Source organism: Vicugna pacos, chromosome 23 (assembly GCF_048564905.1).
Source record: "Vicugna pacos chromosome 23, VicPac4, whole genome shotgun sequence".
Taxonomy (NCBI): Eukaryota; Metazoa; Chordata; class Mammalia; order Artiodactyla; family Camelidae; genus Vicugna; species Vicugna pacos.
In genome coordinates, this window is record NC_133009.1 from 35,924,917 (window position 1) to 35,940,929 (window position 16,013).

The 16,013-nt window shown below is 40.7% G+C and overlaps 1 protein-coding gene across 3 annotated transcripts in view; it reads left to right on the plus strand.

Moving 5' to 3' along the window:
- The first annotated feature begins 813 nt into the window (after positions 1–813).
- Positions 814–16,013, plus strand: part of PTPRC (protein tyrosine phosphatase receptor type C) — a 101,708-nt gene continuing 86,508 nt past the window's right edge. For all 3 annotated transcript variants that reach the window (XM_072948787.1, XM_072948788.1, XM_072948789.1), the window contains exons 1-2: positions 814–909; positions 992–1,107. In XM_072948787.1, coding sequence (XP_072804888.1) covers positions 1,035–1,107 — 73 coding nt within the window. In that variant the 5' untranslated portion in view covers positions 814–909; positions 992–1,034. The remainder of the gene's footprint in view (positions 910–991; positions 1,108–16,013) is intronic.

The window sequence follows — 16,013 nt, forward strand, 5'->3', positions numbered from 1 at the left end:
CTGCTGACATCACAGAGGCTCTCTGCCAGCAGGCGTTTTTGTAATTAATGGACTAAGAACACCATCAGAATCCTGAAGAACGTTGTGTGTTTATTTGTTGTCTTTTAATCAGAAAGATTGGGAGAACATTGCTGAGGGAAAAACAAAAGTTAACTTTGGTCAAAGAGAGCTCTTGATTTAATGACCCTCACGCCCTCATCAGCACCAAGAATGTCCCCAGCCACAGAGCGGTCTTTGCTTTGAAGCAGAATTTGCTGTAGTGGAGGTGACTTTCTGACTCCGTTCCTGGCCCCGCAAGGAGAGCTGGGAAAGATGTGGGGCAAAGCCGTTAAGTTCTCTGAGGACGCTTTGGCCTGGGAAATGGTTTAACTGCTAAACCCGCCATCTGGCTGGTGAAAGACCCTGGTCACCAAAAATAACCCGACAGGTAGCTGTTGACTCACTCGTTTGGCCATTTTAAAACAAAGACAGGCATTTCCTACCACTTCAATGAGCATTTCATCTCACTAGCCTCCATTTTGTCAGGGCCATGCTGACTCTGTTTTATCATCTTTAAGTAAGAATATTGTGGATTTTGGGGGGAAGAGTAGGTGTTACTTTTAAAAAGTTACAATGACCACCTCATGGGAGTGTTAGCTGTATACTTAAGGCACATCTTCCTTGAAGGGAAAACGTTTTAAGGCCTACTAACTCAGTCTAGTTACTTGAATTGAGGAAGTAAGATGCCTTTGCAGTGACTTTGAACAACCTTCTCCACTTCCTGCCAAGAGGCCCCGTTGCAGCGCTTTTGGAGAACTTGGTGAAACCGAATCTGACGCAGTGCCTCGCAGCCCATGCCGCTGGCGGGCGCTGAGCTCTGAGGGCGACAGCGGGCGGAATCGCTCCCGTCTGATAAGACACCAGAGCAGCGTACGCGTTTCTTTCTTTTACTGTTTGATTCGGTTCCACAGAGAAGACCTTTTACGGAGATAACCATTATTTTGCCTTTCAGACGGACGCATGCTGGTTCCCGGGAACACGGCTGATCTCCAGATATGACCATGTATTTGTGGCTTCAACTCCTGGCCCTCGGCGTTGCCTCGCTGGACTCCGCAGTGCTGGTTACAGGTGAGTACGAGGCAGCTCACGCTTGCTTACTGATTAACATTATTATCATTTTTTTTTTTTTGGCGGAAGGACATTGGTTTGAAATAGAAAAATCAGTTGCGTGTTGGTGACTGGAGGTGACAGAGCCGCTGGATAAGGGTCAAGGTTATTTGAGCTCAGAGAGGCATGGCTTGTTATGAGAAGAACACATTGTTTCTGTTTAAAAAGGCCGAGAACTCACAATTTAAAAGGCAAACATTGTTTCTCTGTATCTTGGTTTACAAACTCTTCAAGGATAGCCCCAAAGCAACACTGTTACCTTATCCTGAAATGACACAAATGTGTTTGAGCAAGAGGTAGATTCTAATGACAAAAAAAGTGTATTTTTGTTTTTTTTCTTTCTTAACAAACAATGCATTTTCAAAAAAGCCATAATACGGCTTTGCTTGCACATAAGCCCTCCTCCTTTCTGACCAGCAGTTTGCTTCCTCAAATTTTGATTGTGACTGAAAACCTTTATTGAGGACTTCACTATATGGTAATTTAAAATAATACACTTAGGTATTTTAATTAAATATTCACTTTTTGTGAATTCTTATGACTGAATGTATCTGAAATCAAGGTTTTTGGTTCCTTACGGTTGTTGCAATGATTATTTGCTTTGAAAATTCTTATGGGGCCACCGCCCTTCCTGGGTGATGGGTAAATATTACAGCCTTAACGAGATAAAAATACTTAAACTCTTAAGAATCATGCAAATGCTGTATTCTATAGGAAAATGTACTAAGCAGATGTTCTGCTACCTGTTAAATTTGAGATCTTTATACAGTTATGGTCTATTTAATGGACATTTCTTGAATGGTTTCAGTTTGGGTCGATGAGTGTATTTTGGTTGATATTTATTATTATTCCTTATGGTGTAGTATCTAAAAGTTATTTTTTATTATTGAAAGGATATTTAAAATGGTAGTTTTGTAGATTTCTAAGTAAGTTTAAAAAACAGGAAAAATTATTTTAAAAAATATCTTGCTTCTTGTAATTCACTTTGAAATCTCTTTTTGACTTTCCATCGCTCCCTGTCCACTCCAAGGTCCAGGACAGTAGCTGTCTTCTGAGCGTGCTACATTGTTGATTTATATTTTATGTAACCAAGGACAGTAGAAAGCATTGTGGATCGTGTTTTTTTGTTTATTTTTGTTGTTGTTGTTGTTTGTTTTTTCCTTTTCTGTAACTGAAGAAGACAGATTAAAAATTTTTACATAGGTACAGCATTTTGTCTCAGGACAGAAAATGTTTATCAAGTTGTCATTCTGATAAAGTTGGTTATCATAACAAAAAATGATAAAGAGTAATCATTTTAATAGGGTGATAATCTGTGTATTATCACAGATCAGAATAAATTTCCACTAAAAATTCCCACTCGGTAACTGTTGTAAAACATTTCTAAATGAACATAAAGAAAAACTAAAATATTTTGTTGGCCACAGAGCAAACCATCATAGAAATTTCAACTCAGTCTACCAAGAATGTTTACCATAAGAAATATCTTTGAATTTATAATGAAAATAAGAGAGTAAAATGTCCTAGAAGCCATTAAACCAATTTTGCTGAATAATTTATACTATAAATAAATGGGTAGATATACATAGATTCATTTTGAAAGACAGAGTTTAACTTCAGTTGCTCATATAAATATTGACAGCAAACATTTTTCTAAAAGGCATCAATAGTCTTCCTGATATACACTTATTTTTGAAAAAATATATATACGCATAATTATCTGAGTGTGCAAATCTTGTTTATCATACTTTTAAGTTCTGAGAGCTATTTTGTGATTCAATATGTAATTTTGAAAGTTATTAATTCTTTAAATTATATATTTTTATTAGCAGTGTATGAGTTGGAATATGTTTACTCTAATGTGTCGAAATTGAGTTCAGTGTGTATAGGAAATCCTGGACATCAAATTTATATTGTATGTTCTAAAGGCATAAAGAAATAGGGGCAAATGTAGAGAGACATCAAGGGATAAATTGATGCGCGACTCAGATGTGTTATTTAATCTCTAAAATACAAATCCGGTCAAGACCCAAGTTCAGCTTTGCCAGGGCAGGAACAATGGTGGGTTGATTTTTACATAAAAGTTGGTCGTCTCTTTGCTTTGTGCTTCTTTGCGGCGATAACTGGAAACCAACACTTTGTTTAATGTTTCCCAATAATTCTAGGGGACAGTGATGGTTTTGAGAGTGCAGGCAGGGACGAGTGATCTCTGCCTCCAGTAAAGGTGCCAGGCCAGGCAAATCTGCCACTTCATAACATGACAGCCATGAGTACACGAGTGCTGTGAATTATGAGTCATAACGGTTAAGAGCCGTTTCCTGGACCTGGGTTTGCATTTTTTCATCTACACAGAAAAGAAATAGCTCATGTTACAAACATGCACCTTGCCTTGCATACCACAGGCATCCAGTTCTAACTGTGAATTGAATTTGGTGAGCAATGCTGTTAAAGTTCTGGATTCTCTACAATGTAGAGACTTGGGGGTGTGAATATGGTTACTTACTGATGTTTTAAAAAGTGTATTCCTGATACAAACCTGCCTGGGATCCTCATCGTCGCTAGAGTTTCAAGTGCGCTTTGTTACAGGAAGGATAAGGGGAGCCCAGGGGTCTGCCGTCCTTTCCTCCCTGGTTCCCTGTGACTGAGCCCGGGGTCAGAGCACTCGGCTGGAGCCGCATCTTCCCTCTGCGCTCCTGTGACTGAGCCCAGGGTCAGAGCACTCGGCTGGAGCCGCATCTTCCCTCTGCGCTCGGCCGCTTGGTGTCCTTTCACCCGGGACAGCTAACTAGTGTGACAATGTAGATGTTTCCACCCTGTTCGTACACACACACACACACACACACACACACACACACACATGTATAGACATACTAGTTACATTTGTGTGAGTTACAGATCCTGCATACTACATGTGTGTTACATCACACACACACAGGTACATATATGTGTATGTATTGGTCTGTCTGTCCTCGATCTGCTGGTTCTCCATATTATCTACTTTTTTTTAACTGGAGCACAGTCAGTTACAATGTGTCAGTTTCTGATGTGCAGCACAGTGTCCCAGTCATGCATGTACATATACATATTCATTTTCATACTTTTTTATTAAAGGTTGTTGCAAGATATTGAATAGATTTCCCTGTGCTATACAGAAGAAATTTGTCTTTTATCTGTTTTTATATGTATAGTGGCTAACATTTGCAGATCTCAAACTCCCGAACTTATCCCTTCCCACCCCATACTGTCTACTTTTAAATATTGGGATTCTGTGGGCGTCAGTCTTTGGCCAGTTTTAGCCTGTTTCTTGCATTCAGAGTTCCTTATCATCACCTAGTGCATATTAATGGTCCTGGTCCTCTGTCTCCAGAGTGTCACCCCTCAGGGGGGGGAGCCTACCCTCTTTCCTAAACTGAATCTTGTTTTGTTGTGTTGTGTTTTTGCAAAAAGAAAGAGAGAGAGAGAATCTGAGATATATATTTAAATGTTCCCTGAGGACTATCACTTTATTTTTTAATAACCTCTAAAATCTTTCTCCCTTTTTCATCCCCACTGCTGTTGCTTTAATTCATGCCTTCATCACTTTTCACTGGCAGAATTGTAATAGTTTCCTAATCTGTCCAAAGTCACATGTATTTCTTTTCACACCCACAGCTTTAAACTTAAGTAAAAGAGGAAAAGGCCCCTCTAATATCTTCTTATTTTCTGGTGTATGCGCTAAACTCATTGCCACTGAGTCCGGCAATGCGCAGGGCCAGGAGCTGGGCGTGATCTTTTTTTTTTAATTTTCTTTCTTTTTTTTTTTTTCTTTTTTCTTTTCTTTTCTTCTTCTTCTTTTTTTTTTTTAATGATTGACCAAAATAGAACAAGTAGGAGGTAGTTTCAACCCCTGGCTGATTCTCAGCACTTCCTCAAGACTTCTGAGGCTCTGTGCAAATCCTATTTCCCCTCGAAAATTCTCTTTCATCACTTTTGCCATGAAACATCTCCACTGAAATTTTATACTCTTTATCGCCTTTCCTGGTCACTTTTCACATACTATTTCAACTTGTTGTCGGCATCATTTACCAATCAGGGCATTACTGCCATTGGGACCTTCGTGGAGGCAGAAACTGTCTTGCGCTTTTGTGTATCATCTGTACTTGATTTCTTACCAGGCCCTGAAGAAGTAATGGGCATTTTGGGACAGAACTGCAGATTCTAGTCATGGGGGAGAAGGAGGAGGACGAGAACATTTTCAGGAAGAAAAGGACAGAAAAGGGAGAAACATGAGATAAAAAAAATCAGCCAGAGACAAAATGGGAGGATGGAGCAGTTAGACAATTTCATCAAGATTAAATACAGTAATTTTGGGTCTAGATCTTTATAGGTTTTGCCTTTTTTTGGTTCCTATTTCCTTCTTGTATCTCCTGACTTTATCTCTTATCTGGAAAAGCCTCTTGATTTCTTAAAAAGCCATCATTCAAGAATGTGGTTCCTAAATTATCTGTGACCTACTCTGTGGACATTCCTGCAGGTGGCATTTCATTTGGTGGGTCAGCTTTGTTCTTCAGATCCAGACTCCACAGGAAGAAGGGGAGGGGATGCTCATGAAGCCAGGGGACAAGAACCCAGGGTCAGGTCCAGTCTTACAAGTGCTGGCGTGGGCAATGCTCGCTGTGGTGCCCTGGGATGGGTTCCAAGGGCAGAGGAAGAATGGCGCCCCTGCAAGATGCACTATATGCTCACAGAAAGTCTCCAGGAATCTGGGCATCATTTCTTACTAGATAACGTGGTAACACATTTCAGTCTGAGTAGGGAGAGAGCAGAGATTTGCTGTCAGGAAGATTGGCTTTGTTAATGAAAGCATACCTTTAATATAGACAAGGTTTTGTTTTCAGACCATGTGGCTGTAAGTTACTGGTACAGAGATAGAACTTATTCATTACCACAGAACTTTGATCTTTCTCAATCTTGCAAGTTTATGGGAATATTTAGACAGGAGAAAAGACCATGGAAATGTAACTTAATCTCAGTTTAAACTTCATTTCAATCTTATTTAAATCATTTTGCCAGTATAGATACCCAAGCACATACTAGTTACCTGTCACCAAAAGATGAGTGTTATGACTTTGGCATGCATGATGATCATAGTCTTATGGAAGGATAAAGAAAAAGTAAAATATTGCAATATATATAAAACACTAAAAAAGTCTAAAAAGAGAAAAATATTGCAGGCTATTCATTTAGCAATATCATATGATATCTATTTCTATGTGATTCTGAAATATACAGAAATAAAAATTATCATGATCATTAGATTTTGCGTACATGGCCCTAGCCAATATTTAGACTAGAAAACATCTAATTATCATCTAAAATCTTTAATATGTATTTCTTTTATATATCAAAATGTTACTTTAATTTCAGTCTGTCAAGAGTCTGGGGAATGGCTATTATAAACAGAGTATCATGTGTTCAGGACTAACAACAAAAACAAGAAAGAAAAAAAACCAAAGAAATGAAAACCTTTTTCCTCTTTTTAGCCAGGACAAGTGTAAATACAGAAACAGTCAGTGTTGGTGAAAGACTTAAGCCTCTTTCATTCCATGTATAGTGTCTTCAGTTAATTCACTTCTGATAATAAGCAAGATTATCAATGCTTTTATTAGATCATTTACTGAAGACTCAAGCTCAAACAGACTTTAACAGCTTTTACGGTGCATAAGTATACAGTGTTTAAAGATCAAACACTTGGTGGAAGGTGCTAGCTCAGTGTATAGCACCTGCTTAGCATGCATGAGTTCAATCCCCAGAACCTCCATTTGAAAAAAAAAAAAAAGAGAGAGAGATTAAAAAACCCCCACTCATTTCCTGTTAAAAATGAGACGCAAGTATCTGCAATAAAAAAAGAGTTACTTTACTAAAACTTCAATTTCTCCTGTAAATAATTGCAAGTCTGATAAAGTCATAACTACATGCAACAATGTTCAAGAGATGATTGTCATTCGTGTATTACAAATTTACTTCCACTAGAGACACCTATGTAAATAAATGTGGTCATCATATTTTAAATATCTCCTCTTAAAAAAGCAATGATTTGTTTACTGATAAAAGAACTATTAAACATCACAGCAAATGAGGCAGGAGCCATTCCAAGTTGGAGAAGACCATGGTAGCTGCAGTGGAGAAGTATTTCGGAAATCAAATTCTATGAATTTTTTATCTTGATCCAAATCATTTTTCCATCTCTGATGTACAGTTTCCTCATCTATAAAGTGTTGTAAGCATTAAAAGGTATACTGTTTGCAAAAGTACTTTAAAAACTGCGAGATGCTTGGCAAAGTTTTAAATCTTATTTGTGTAATCCCATGAAATCACAACACACAGGTCCTTACCATTGAAACATGATTCCACATCTCATCTCTTCCTTTGAGAGAGTCTGAGAAGACAGTTTAAGGCTGTGTGAGAGAGGAATAAACCCTTCTAGATCTTTGAAATCTTTTAACTTTGTTTCTCCTATTTAGGGATTTTCCGATTACTCTGGATCCTACTTCTTAAATAGTTTATAGATCCACCCACATCACAGCTCCTGGCTAGAGTTGTACTGTTTCTTACTGTAACGAGAGCCTGTAATCTCGTCTCCCTTCAGTCCCTACCAGGATAATCTTCGTAAAAGGCACACGCACCTTTGCACACGCCTCCTTCCTCGGCTCCCTGTGGGATAGAGAGCATCCTGTCCTGGGATTTTGATCTCAAGAGTGTTTTGACTCAACATTTATGAAAATAAACATTTAACTAGAATATCTCAACATTCATGAATTTTCCTTGAAAATAGATTTCACACAAAACCCTCCATTATACCAGTTTAATTCCCTGAGTATTTTAATGTATCCTGATTAAGTTATTACCAATTTTTATATCTTTATTTTACTGAATTAAAGTTCAACAGCATCAATTTTCATTTAACTTTACAATTGCTGTTAAATTTATGAATCAATTGACAGCTCAGTGGTACAGCTGTATGCTTAGCATGCACGAGGTCCTGGGTTCATCCTCAGTGCCTCCACTAAAACAAAACAAAAATATATATATATATATAAATTTATGAATCAATTATTTCCCACATCACATTTTATTGATTATAGTTTATGCCTGTGAGACTTTTCCTTTATGGTTATTATCTTTCAAAATGTGATTTTCCCTGCGAAACAATACAGATCTAAATTCCCCAAGAAGGTTTAAATGTTTCTATTTAGCCAGAAACAACATTTCCTGTGTGCAGTTTTAGCCACTGTTGGCTTCTTTCTTTCTTTCTTTTTTGCATTTCAATGTTACAAAAAATGTAATTTATGTAATACAATTTTTCACTTCTGTCAAATTTTAGATGGGGCAGTACTGGCCGTTCTTACATCTATTTTGCGTTGATATTTCTATTGGTAACATCCATTTTGTGATTGTGAGCTCTTTCAGCAAGATTCCTTTTGAGATTTTGAGAGTCCGGGTTATTTCTCAGGGAGCCAAGGGACACCTGAGAAATACTTATAGGACTGTGTATATAGTCTAGCATTGTTAGGTTTTAATTCTTATTCATTTGCATGACGTTCTTCTAATTAACTTACATACCTTGTGCCAACTTCTTACTAACTGGTGGAACAAAAAGTAAATAGAAAGATGAACACAGATTTGAAATGTTCTCAGTGTACAAGGGCAGGTGAGGTCACAATTAGTTGTCAGACCATCCTCCTTCAGTCTCTGCATTTAGGGAAAATGAAAGCAGTTACACGGCACACATGGTTCTAACTGAATCCCTCGAGATTTCTCCAGCTTTGTTCTGGGGTCACTTTGTGGCAAGTACTCCATACTCCTCTTGTAAATTTCATTTTCCCCAAAAATATGTTTTTCTGCTTCTAAACTGTTGACCACACTGTGTTTTCTTCCCTCCACAATTTTTTAACTGGGCAAATTATGATTGCTTCAATTCCACATATGAATATGTATGTGTATATATATTCAACATTTAGTTCAGAGGTCACCTCCTCTGGGCAGCCCTCCTGCACGCCTTCTGGTCCTCCACCCCTTTCGCACCTGGACGGGTGCTCTTCTGACTTGATGGTCCTGTGGCTGATGCACTGGTGACCTCCTCACCTGGCTGTCTCTCACAGTGGCTGGTGAGCTCCTGTCGGTTTTCACTGGGCCTCTGCTGACGCCCCAGTGAGCTGATCGAATGCATGGTCTGTCAGTGTAGCCCAATCCTGTACACAGAAACCACTTAATAACTCACTAAAAACAACTTTAGTGGTCCTTTTGTTGTTGCTGTGGCTTAAGTGAATTTTTTATGGTAAAATTTCTACATGATAGAAAATTTCAGGGAATAGAAGAAAGAAAAAAAATGTGTAACATCTTTGCTAACATTTTATTTTATTTCTTGTCCCCTCTCTCTTTCTTTCTTTTGATCATACATTGTGTATCAAATTGCATGTCCCATTATTTTTTCCAAAGTAAACCATGATTATTTCAGGCAATTTGAGAAATACAGGAATAAGTACGTAGGAGAATAAAAATCTCACAGATTACCAGTACCCATCACCTAGAAACTTTCTGAGTACTTTATTTTACCGGGTTAGCTTAATGTATTTTATTCACTTACTCATTCCATGAGCAGATGTTTTACGGGCGTTCTCCTGGCCCCGTGAGTTGGAAACACCGTACCCCGCGTCCTCCCTCGTGAAGCATATAATCTCAGCGTGGCAGGGGCTGCTGAGGGAGGGAGCGCGGTGAAGTCTTTCAAATTCGCCATAAGCTTCATCCTCAGAATGATAATAAACCTTGCAACAGATAACTATTTGTGCTCACAATCCTGTACAAATTATAAATTATTCCTCTAAAATCTACGTATAACCCACTACTCTATTCTGGCCAGACTCCACCCCGGGCCCCGCGCCAGCCAGACCGCTCTGGCAGGCGTTCGGTCATAGGAATACTGGAGTTGCCACCACGGAGCTCTGCAGGTGATTCTTAGACACTGAATAAATGAAAGTGGTAGATGGGCCGAGGTCCCACCTGGTGTTGGTTAGCTTTTTCTTTTGTTGTTTCAGCTGCAAAGAAAAGGTTTACTTGGAGAGAATTTTACGCAGACACAAGTACACACCGCACAAACAAATTCCTGTTTTTAGTGATCTTTCACAGTCATTTTCCGAGGTCCCCAGTTCATGAGGAGTGAGGGCTGGGGGGTGAGGGCTGAGAGTCCGTGCTGAGTCTCTCTGGTTCTGGCTCTATTTCTTCCCAGCCTTCCTAGCGGGCAGCTTAACAACCCGGTCACGGAGGCCAGGACGCCATGACGGTGGGCAGATCGCACCGAGACTGAGGGGCAGCTGGTGGTTTCGTAGAGGTCACTTGTGTGAAACATGCATTGATCCTCAACCACTTGATTTAGCTGCCTGAGCGAACCATTGTTCCCTGAGCCATTTCCATATCTTTAGCAAGGCCTGAGACCATGTGTCTCTTTTAAAGCGCAAAAAGACATCTCTGATTAAGTTGTCTTCACTGTGAACGCTGATGCCATGTTAACAGTGCAAAAGTGATGTGTTGCCATAACCTTGGGGAGGAGGTTGACAAAGCCCAGGGCCGAGTCTGCCTCAAGGTGAGTGATCAGATGGAAATCATGGATTTTCCCTGACCTAATTTGTTTTTGATATTACATAAAGTGAAAACCATTGAATAAGTTACCAAAGTATCTCAATTTTTTTTTGTTTTGTTTTTGAAACACAAGGGAAGTAACTTGACCTTTGTTAAAGGCTTTGATCATGGAAAATCTATGAGGTTCTCATCTTATTCCAGGAAGCGTAGACACCAGATCATCTTTTCACAGTCATCCAGAAGGCATAGTGAACCAATCAGGTAGACCGTTTTCTACTCCAGGAACACGATGGATATAACTTAAGGGAAAGTAAAGGAACAATGTTGATTGTTCGCTTGCTATAAAATACACGGGTTGCCAGTCAGGTAATTCAGGCCACGTGTTCCACACAGACTTCTTAGACTTGGGTTTCCAAGCCTGCTTTTTGTTTCTAAACTAAGATTGTAGCTTATGCCTAATACACACTGTCTTCCTACTTTTTACCAATTCATTTTAAAAATTTTTTGAGTTGACTTATTGATACTTCAGGCATGATCAAGGTATCCAATGGCTAAGAAAAAATAAATAAAGCAGAGACCCCAGGGCAGAGTTTTGACTCTGAGAGGAAGTGATGGTACGAGGGAGGGAGGTGAGGAGAAGAAAAGGGTCAGGGGACGGATGAAAATGATGTCAAGAGACGACGCCAGGAACGCTGAACACAGACGAGCTCTGCTTTGAAAGCGCTTGAGAAATTAGTCTTTGGAATCTTGGCCAGACTCCCTTCCGAGCTTTCCAATTAGGGAACATTCAGAGAATGACCTTTTGAATCCCTGGCTTCGTTATCTGTACAATGGGAGTAACAGTGGTCGTGTTAAATGAGCAGATTTACTCATTGCTCCCCCTGTTCCTCGAGCCCCTGCTCCTCTAAGTGCTGACACAGTGGTGCAGACGCCAGGAGAGATGCCGGCTTCCATGCAGCTTCCCTCCTAGCGAGAGAGAGAGAGAAGAAACCCAGATCAGTAACTGAGGAAGTTCCGGATGTCGGCAGGTGCCGTGGAATGAAACAGTGTGATTGGATAGAGACCAGCCAGGCTGGGTGGAGGGCTGCTTAGACGGAGTGGTCAGGGAAGACCTCTTTGGAGAAGGGTCATTAAGCGACCGGTTGGCTGACAGGAGTGTAAAGTTTCATGTGAGCGTCTTCACTGGCAGGTGCAGCGGTCCTTAGGAAAAAGCAAAAGTATTGGCGGGTTCAAGGCACAGAGGGGAGGAACGGTGCTTGCAACATGGCGGGTGGAGGCTGAGTGGCGAGCGGGGAAGCGGGGACACAGCCAGGAAAGGCAGGTCCCGCAGGGCCTGCTGGGGATGGAGAGAGCTTGGAGTCACCCTGAGTGGGAGAGGGAGAAGCCGCTTGGCATTTTTAAGCACAGGATGACCTAATGTCTTCTATGCGTGAAGAGACTGCTCTGGCTGGTGTGAGGAGGGCAGACTGGAAGAGAGACAAAGCTTGGGGACCAGTTAGAAGCCAGCTGAGTTGGTGGAAGGGAGAAAGGGGTGGTAATCTGGACCAAATGTTGACAGTAAAAGAAAGGGCAGACGCACAGGAGCTGGAGAAGTGGCTGCCGGAGGAGAAGCAGGAAGTTGTACAGAGTGACTTGGACAATCAAGGGTCTGTTTTGTGCATGTTAATGCTTGAATTCTCATTAGACCTCCACCTAGGAGTCTCTAGAACTCAGCTGGAGTTGAGTGTGGGGCTCATTAGGTCTTGACTGGAGCCATGACTTTGGGAGTCACCATGTACAGAGGGGTTTAAAGCCAAGGGATAAATATGACCAAATTGGAAGAACGTTCAGATGGAGAAGTACCGAGAACCCACTCCTAAGCCCTGAGACATGTCCTATTTGAAGGGGCTGGAAGGAGGGCGTAGGAAAAGACAGAGAGAGGGCATAGCCAGTGAGGAAAAGGAGAATGTGTCTCTGTTGTGGTGTTTTGCTTAAGCTGAAAAAGGGGCACGTCGAATGTTCTGGCAGTTTGCTGCAATCTCGATAATGAAATTGTGCCGAAAAGGCTCAGCAGGGGGGAAAGTTGTGCAGCTCACTTTCTCTCCTGGCCCTGCTGCATTTTCACACGGAGATAAAGCCGAGTGTAAGCACACCTGGTACATCCCACGTGTGTGCAAGGCGGGGCAGGTAGAGCGGAGGAGGGAGGGGGAGCAGGAGGACCAGCTTATGGCAAGCAGTACCCTAGCCTGTGGGAGACGGATAACCGTGCGTGTGGCTCTGCCCTCAGTGAATCAGAAAGCAGAGCTGCTGTCATGCAGAAAAGCTATCTGGTTGTAAGTTGGAGGGAGAGAAAAAAAATCCATTTTCAGATGCGTCAGCTCAATTACAAAGCAAATATCCCTTTATTTGCCGTTGTTCCAAGGATAAATGTTAGCATGAAGGAGATGACTTTCCATCAAAGTAAGAGGACCCGCATCCTCTCCACATGATGAGCTGCGATGCCCGCTTGCTCCCTGGTAACTAGAAAACCGATGGGACCCACAAGTCCATCCGCAGGGTCAAGAGAGAGAGGTTCTCACTCAGAGGAAGATCATTCTCAGGGTGACCCACAGCGGAAAATCGCCAAAGCCTTTGAAATACAAGACTACGCCTGTTCTGGGATGAGAAGGTGGTGCTGTGCCGAGGGCGGCTGGCAGGCAGGGCGGGGGGCTGCGGGGCGTGGCTGGTGAGAGAGCAGAGGCCGGGACCTCAGTCAGCTGGGGAGCAAATCAGATGCAACCAAGGAGAACTTCAAAGACGGGCAAACACCAGTAAAAATGCCTCTAGCTGTCAAACGTGGAAACGGTGCCAATTTTCTTGCGTTCTATGTTTCAGGAGCATTGCACGACTAAAGATGTGTTCTGTTCTCATCAATTTAACTATACACATTTCCCCCATCTATCTTAGTTAGGCAATTTTCAAAACAACAACAATAAAAATGCACTGTGCTTGAGGGGTCCAGGATGACCTTTCCGTTAGCCTTCATAGAATGCCTTCTCTTACACTAAATTTTAATATTTACATTTCCAAGGACGGGGTGATTGCAGGAAATGAGTAGGAAAGCACTTCACAAAGTGTAATGGAATGCAGTCAGATCAGGGATCCTTCACGCAAGCATTTGGAAAACCACAAAGGAGCCCCAGCTCTGCTGTTGCTGTTATCGCTAGCTTCTCCTTGAAGAACTGGAAGAAAAGTTGAAATCTCGATTTAAAAAACAAGACATGGTGTGCATATTAATCTTTGAATCAAAATGTACAAATAAGGAATGTTCAGCCACTGACAGCGTGGACTCCTGTTTTGTAATTAAACTATTCTAGAAACATCTGTATTTGCCAAAAAGCAATGGGCGAAAGAAAAGAAAAAAAAATCAGTGCAGCCCACTAAGCCGTGCTTTTGTGGAGTCTTCGCTCTGGTATCTGTTTTATCAGTTTATGAAAAGAACATGCTTGTCATAGACCTATCTTTTTGCTAAAAGAGTAGAGATTTATATTTTAAATCCAAGGCTTTGCATAATGTTGTCTCTGAAAAAAATTCATGTGCCTTTTACTTTAATTCACCCTTTATTCCATTCCTTATTTAATGTAGAAAATAGTTCTACGAGGCTTCTAAAACAAGTGTAAGATGGAATTCATTTAAAAATCGACGCTGGCTTTCCTCGCCCAGGAACTTTCTCAGAAGCAGCACTTCTGAAGGGTATCAGACACCATAACTCGCCTTTCACTCCAGGCTTCCATTTCACGGGCTGAACATCTGGATCTGATGGGCGAGAAAACACTTCCTTCCGCTGACTTTCCTAATCGTCCTTTCTTGCAGATACACGTGCTTCACGTTTGCTGATAAAGTTGACATGGTTTTCGTATCTGCTGTTTTAACACACAGTGCATTATAGAATCTTCAATGGCTCTTTTTTTATTAAATACATTTTAAGTTCCTTATGAAAGCAATAGTAAGAGCCACTCTGAAAGGGATTAGGGCCACAGATGTTTCCCTGGGGAGTGTTAATGGATTTAAGATCCATCAAAATGTTAAAAAGTCCAGAGGTTAACGATAATGATGGCACCTGGGCGAGATTAAAATTCTTTTTCTGCAAAAAAAAAAAAAAAAAAAGCTAGCTTATTTTCTTCTGATTAAAAAAAATAGCTTGTGGAATGAAACAACCATCTGACCTCTAAAATTTCTCATACTGGTTTTATAATGAAAGAGGATTTAAGATTAGAACTTAGGGGTTGCCTGGTACCCCCCAAATTTATATACATTTTCTCTTTTCAGCTATTGCTCTTTTTTACAATGGTAGCCATTAATCTACTGAACTTTTTATTCTTCAAAATACAGCACATAACCAGCAACTTTGGTCCCTCTCTCCTGCTAAATGTATGAGTGTGGAGATGAAAATCAGTCAAACACTGGTTAATTTTTCTTATCTATAATATTAAAATTACCAAGAACAAATTATAGACCCACGAATGCTTTGGAGAACTTTTCATCTCAGGAAATACATCAATGGCCTGCATCTGTCAAACAAATTCAATTAATTCAGTAACAACACCTTGCTGCTTATGTCATTCATTTTCTTTTGTTTTTATTTTCCTTATGTTGCATGTATGTAGTCAAAATAAGTTACTATGTCAGGATATAAAAGGACCAGGAGAACTTGTCTTCCTATTAAAATCATGGACAAGGAGGATGCCTTCTATTCCTGTCACTTTGTTTTGAGATAGTGCCTTTGAATTTTATTATGCTCTTTGCTGTTTCCTGAGAGTCAAATATTGGTCAAGACACTGTTCTGTGTTGAACTGGCAGCAATATTTCCTGCTCCTTTCCGGGCTGGGATTCCTAGAGGAGCTTAAGAAGAAAGAGAAAGGGAGTTTGGGAATATGGAGGCTATTCTAAGTGTAAGGCATTGTTATTTACACACTGATAAAATTTTAAAGGAATGATAAGACTTTCCAAATCATCCGTGTTAACTCCTCTATTTCACATGGGAAAAAACTGAAACTCAAGAACATTTAGTGATTTGTCCTATGTTTTACCAAAAATGAGGGGTCTTGGTCCAGAGCTCCTCCTGGACCACATCACGAGGTCCTTAGCCATTTGCCTGACAGAACGGAATGAGTATCAGATTAGACGTTCCAGGACAAGTTTTGAATCTTGACTTAATCACCAGTTCCTTGGCTCTAGGCTGAGACTCTGAGGTGTGGTGTTGGGTAAGTCACTTGACTTCTTCAAGCCTCAGT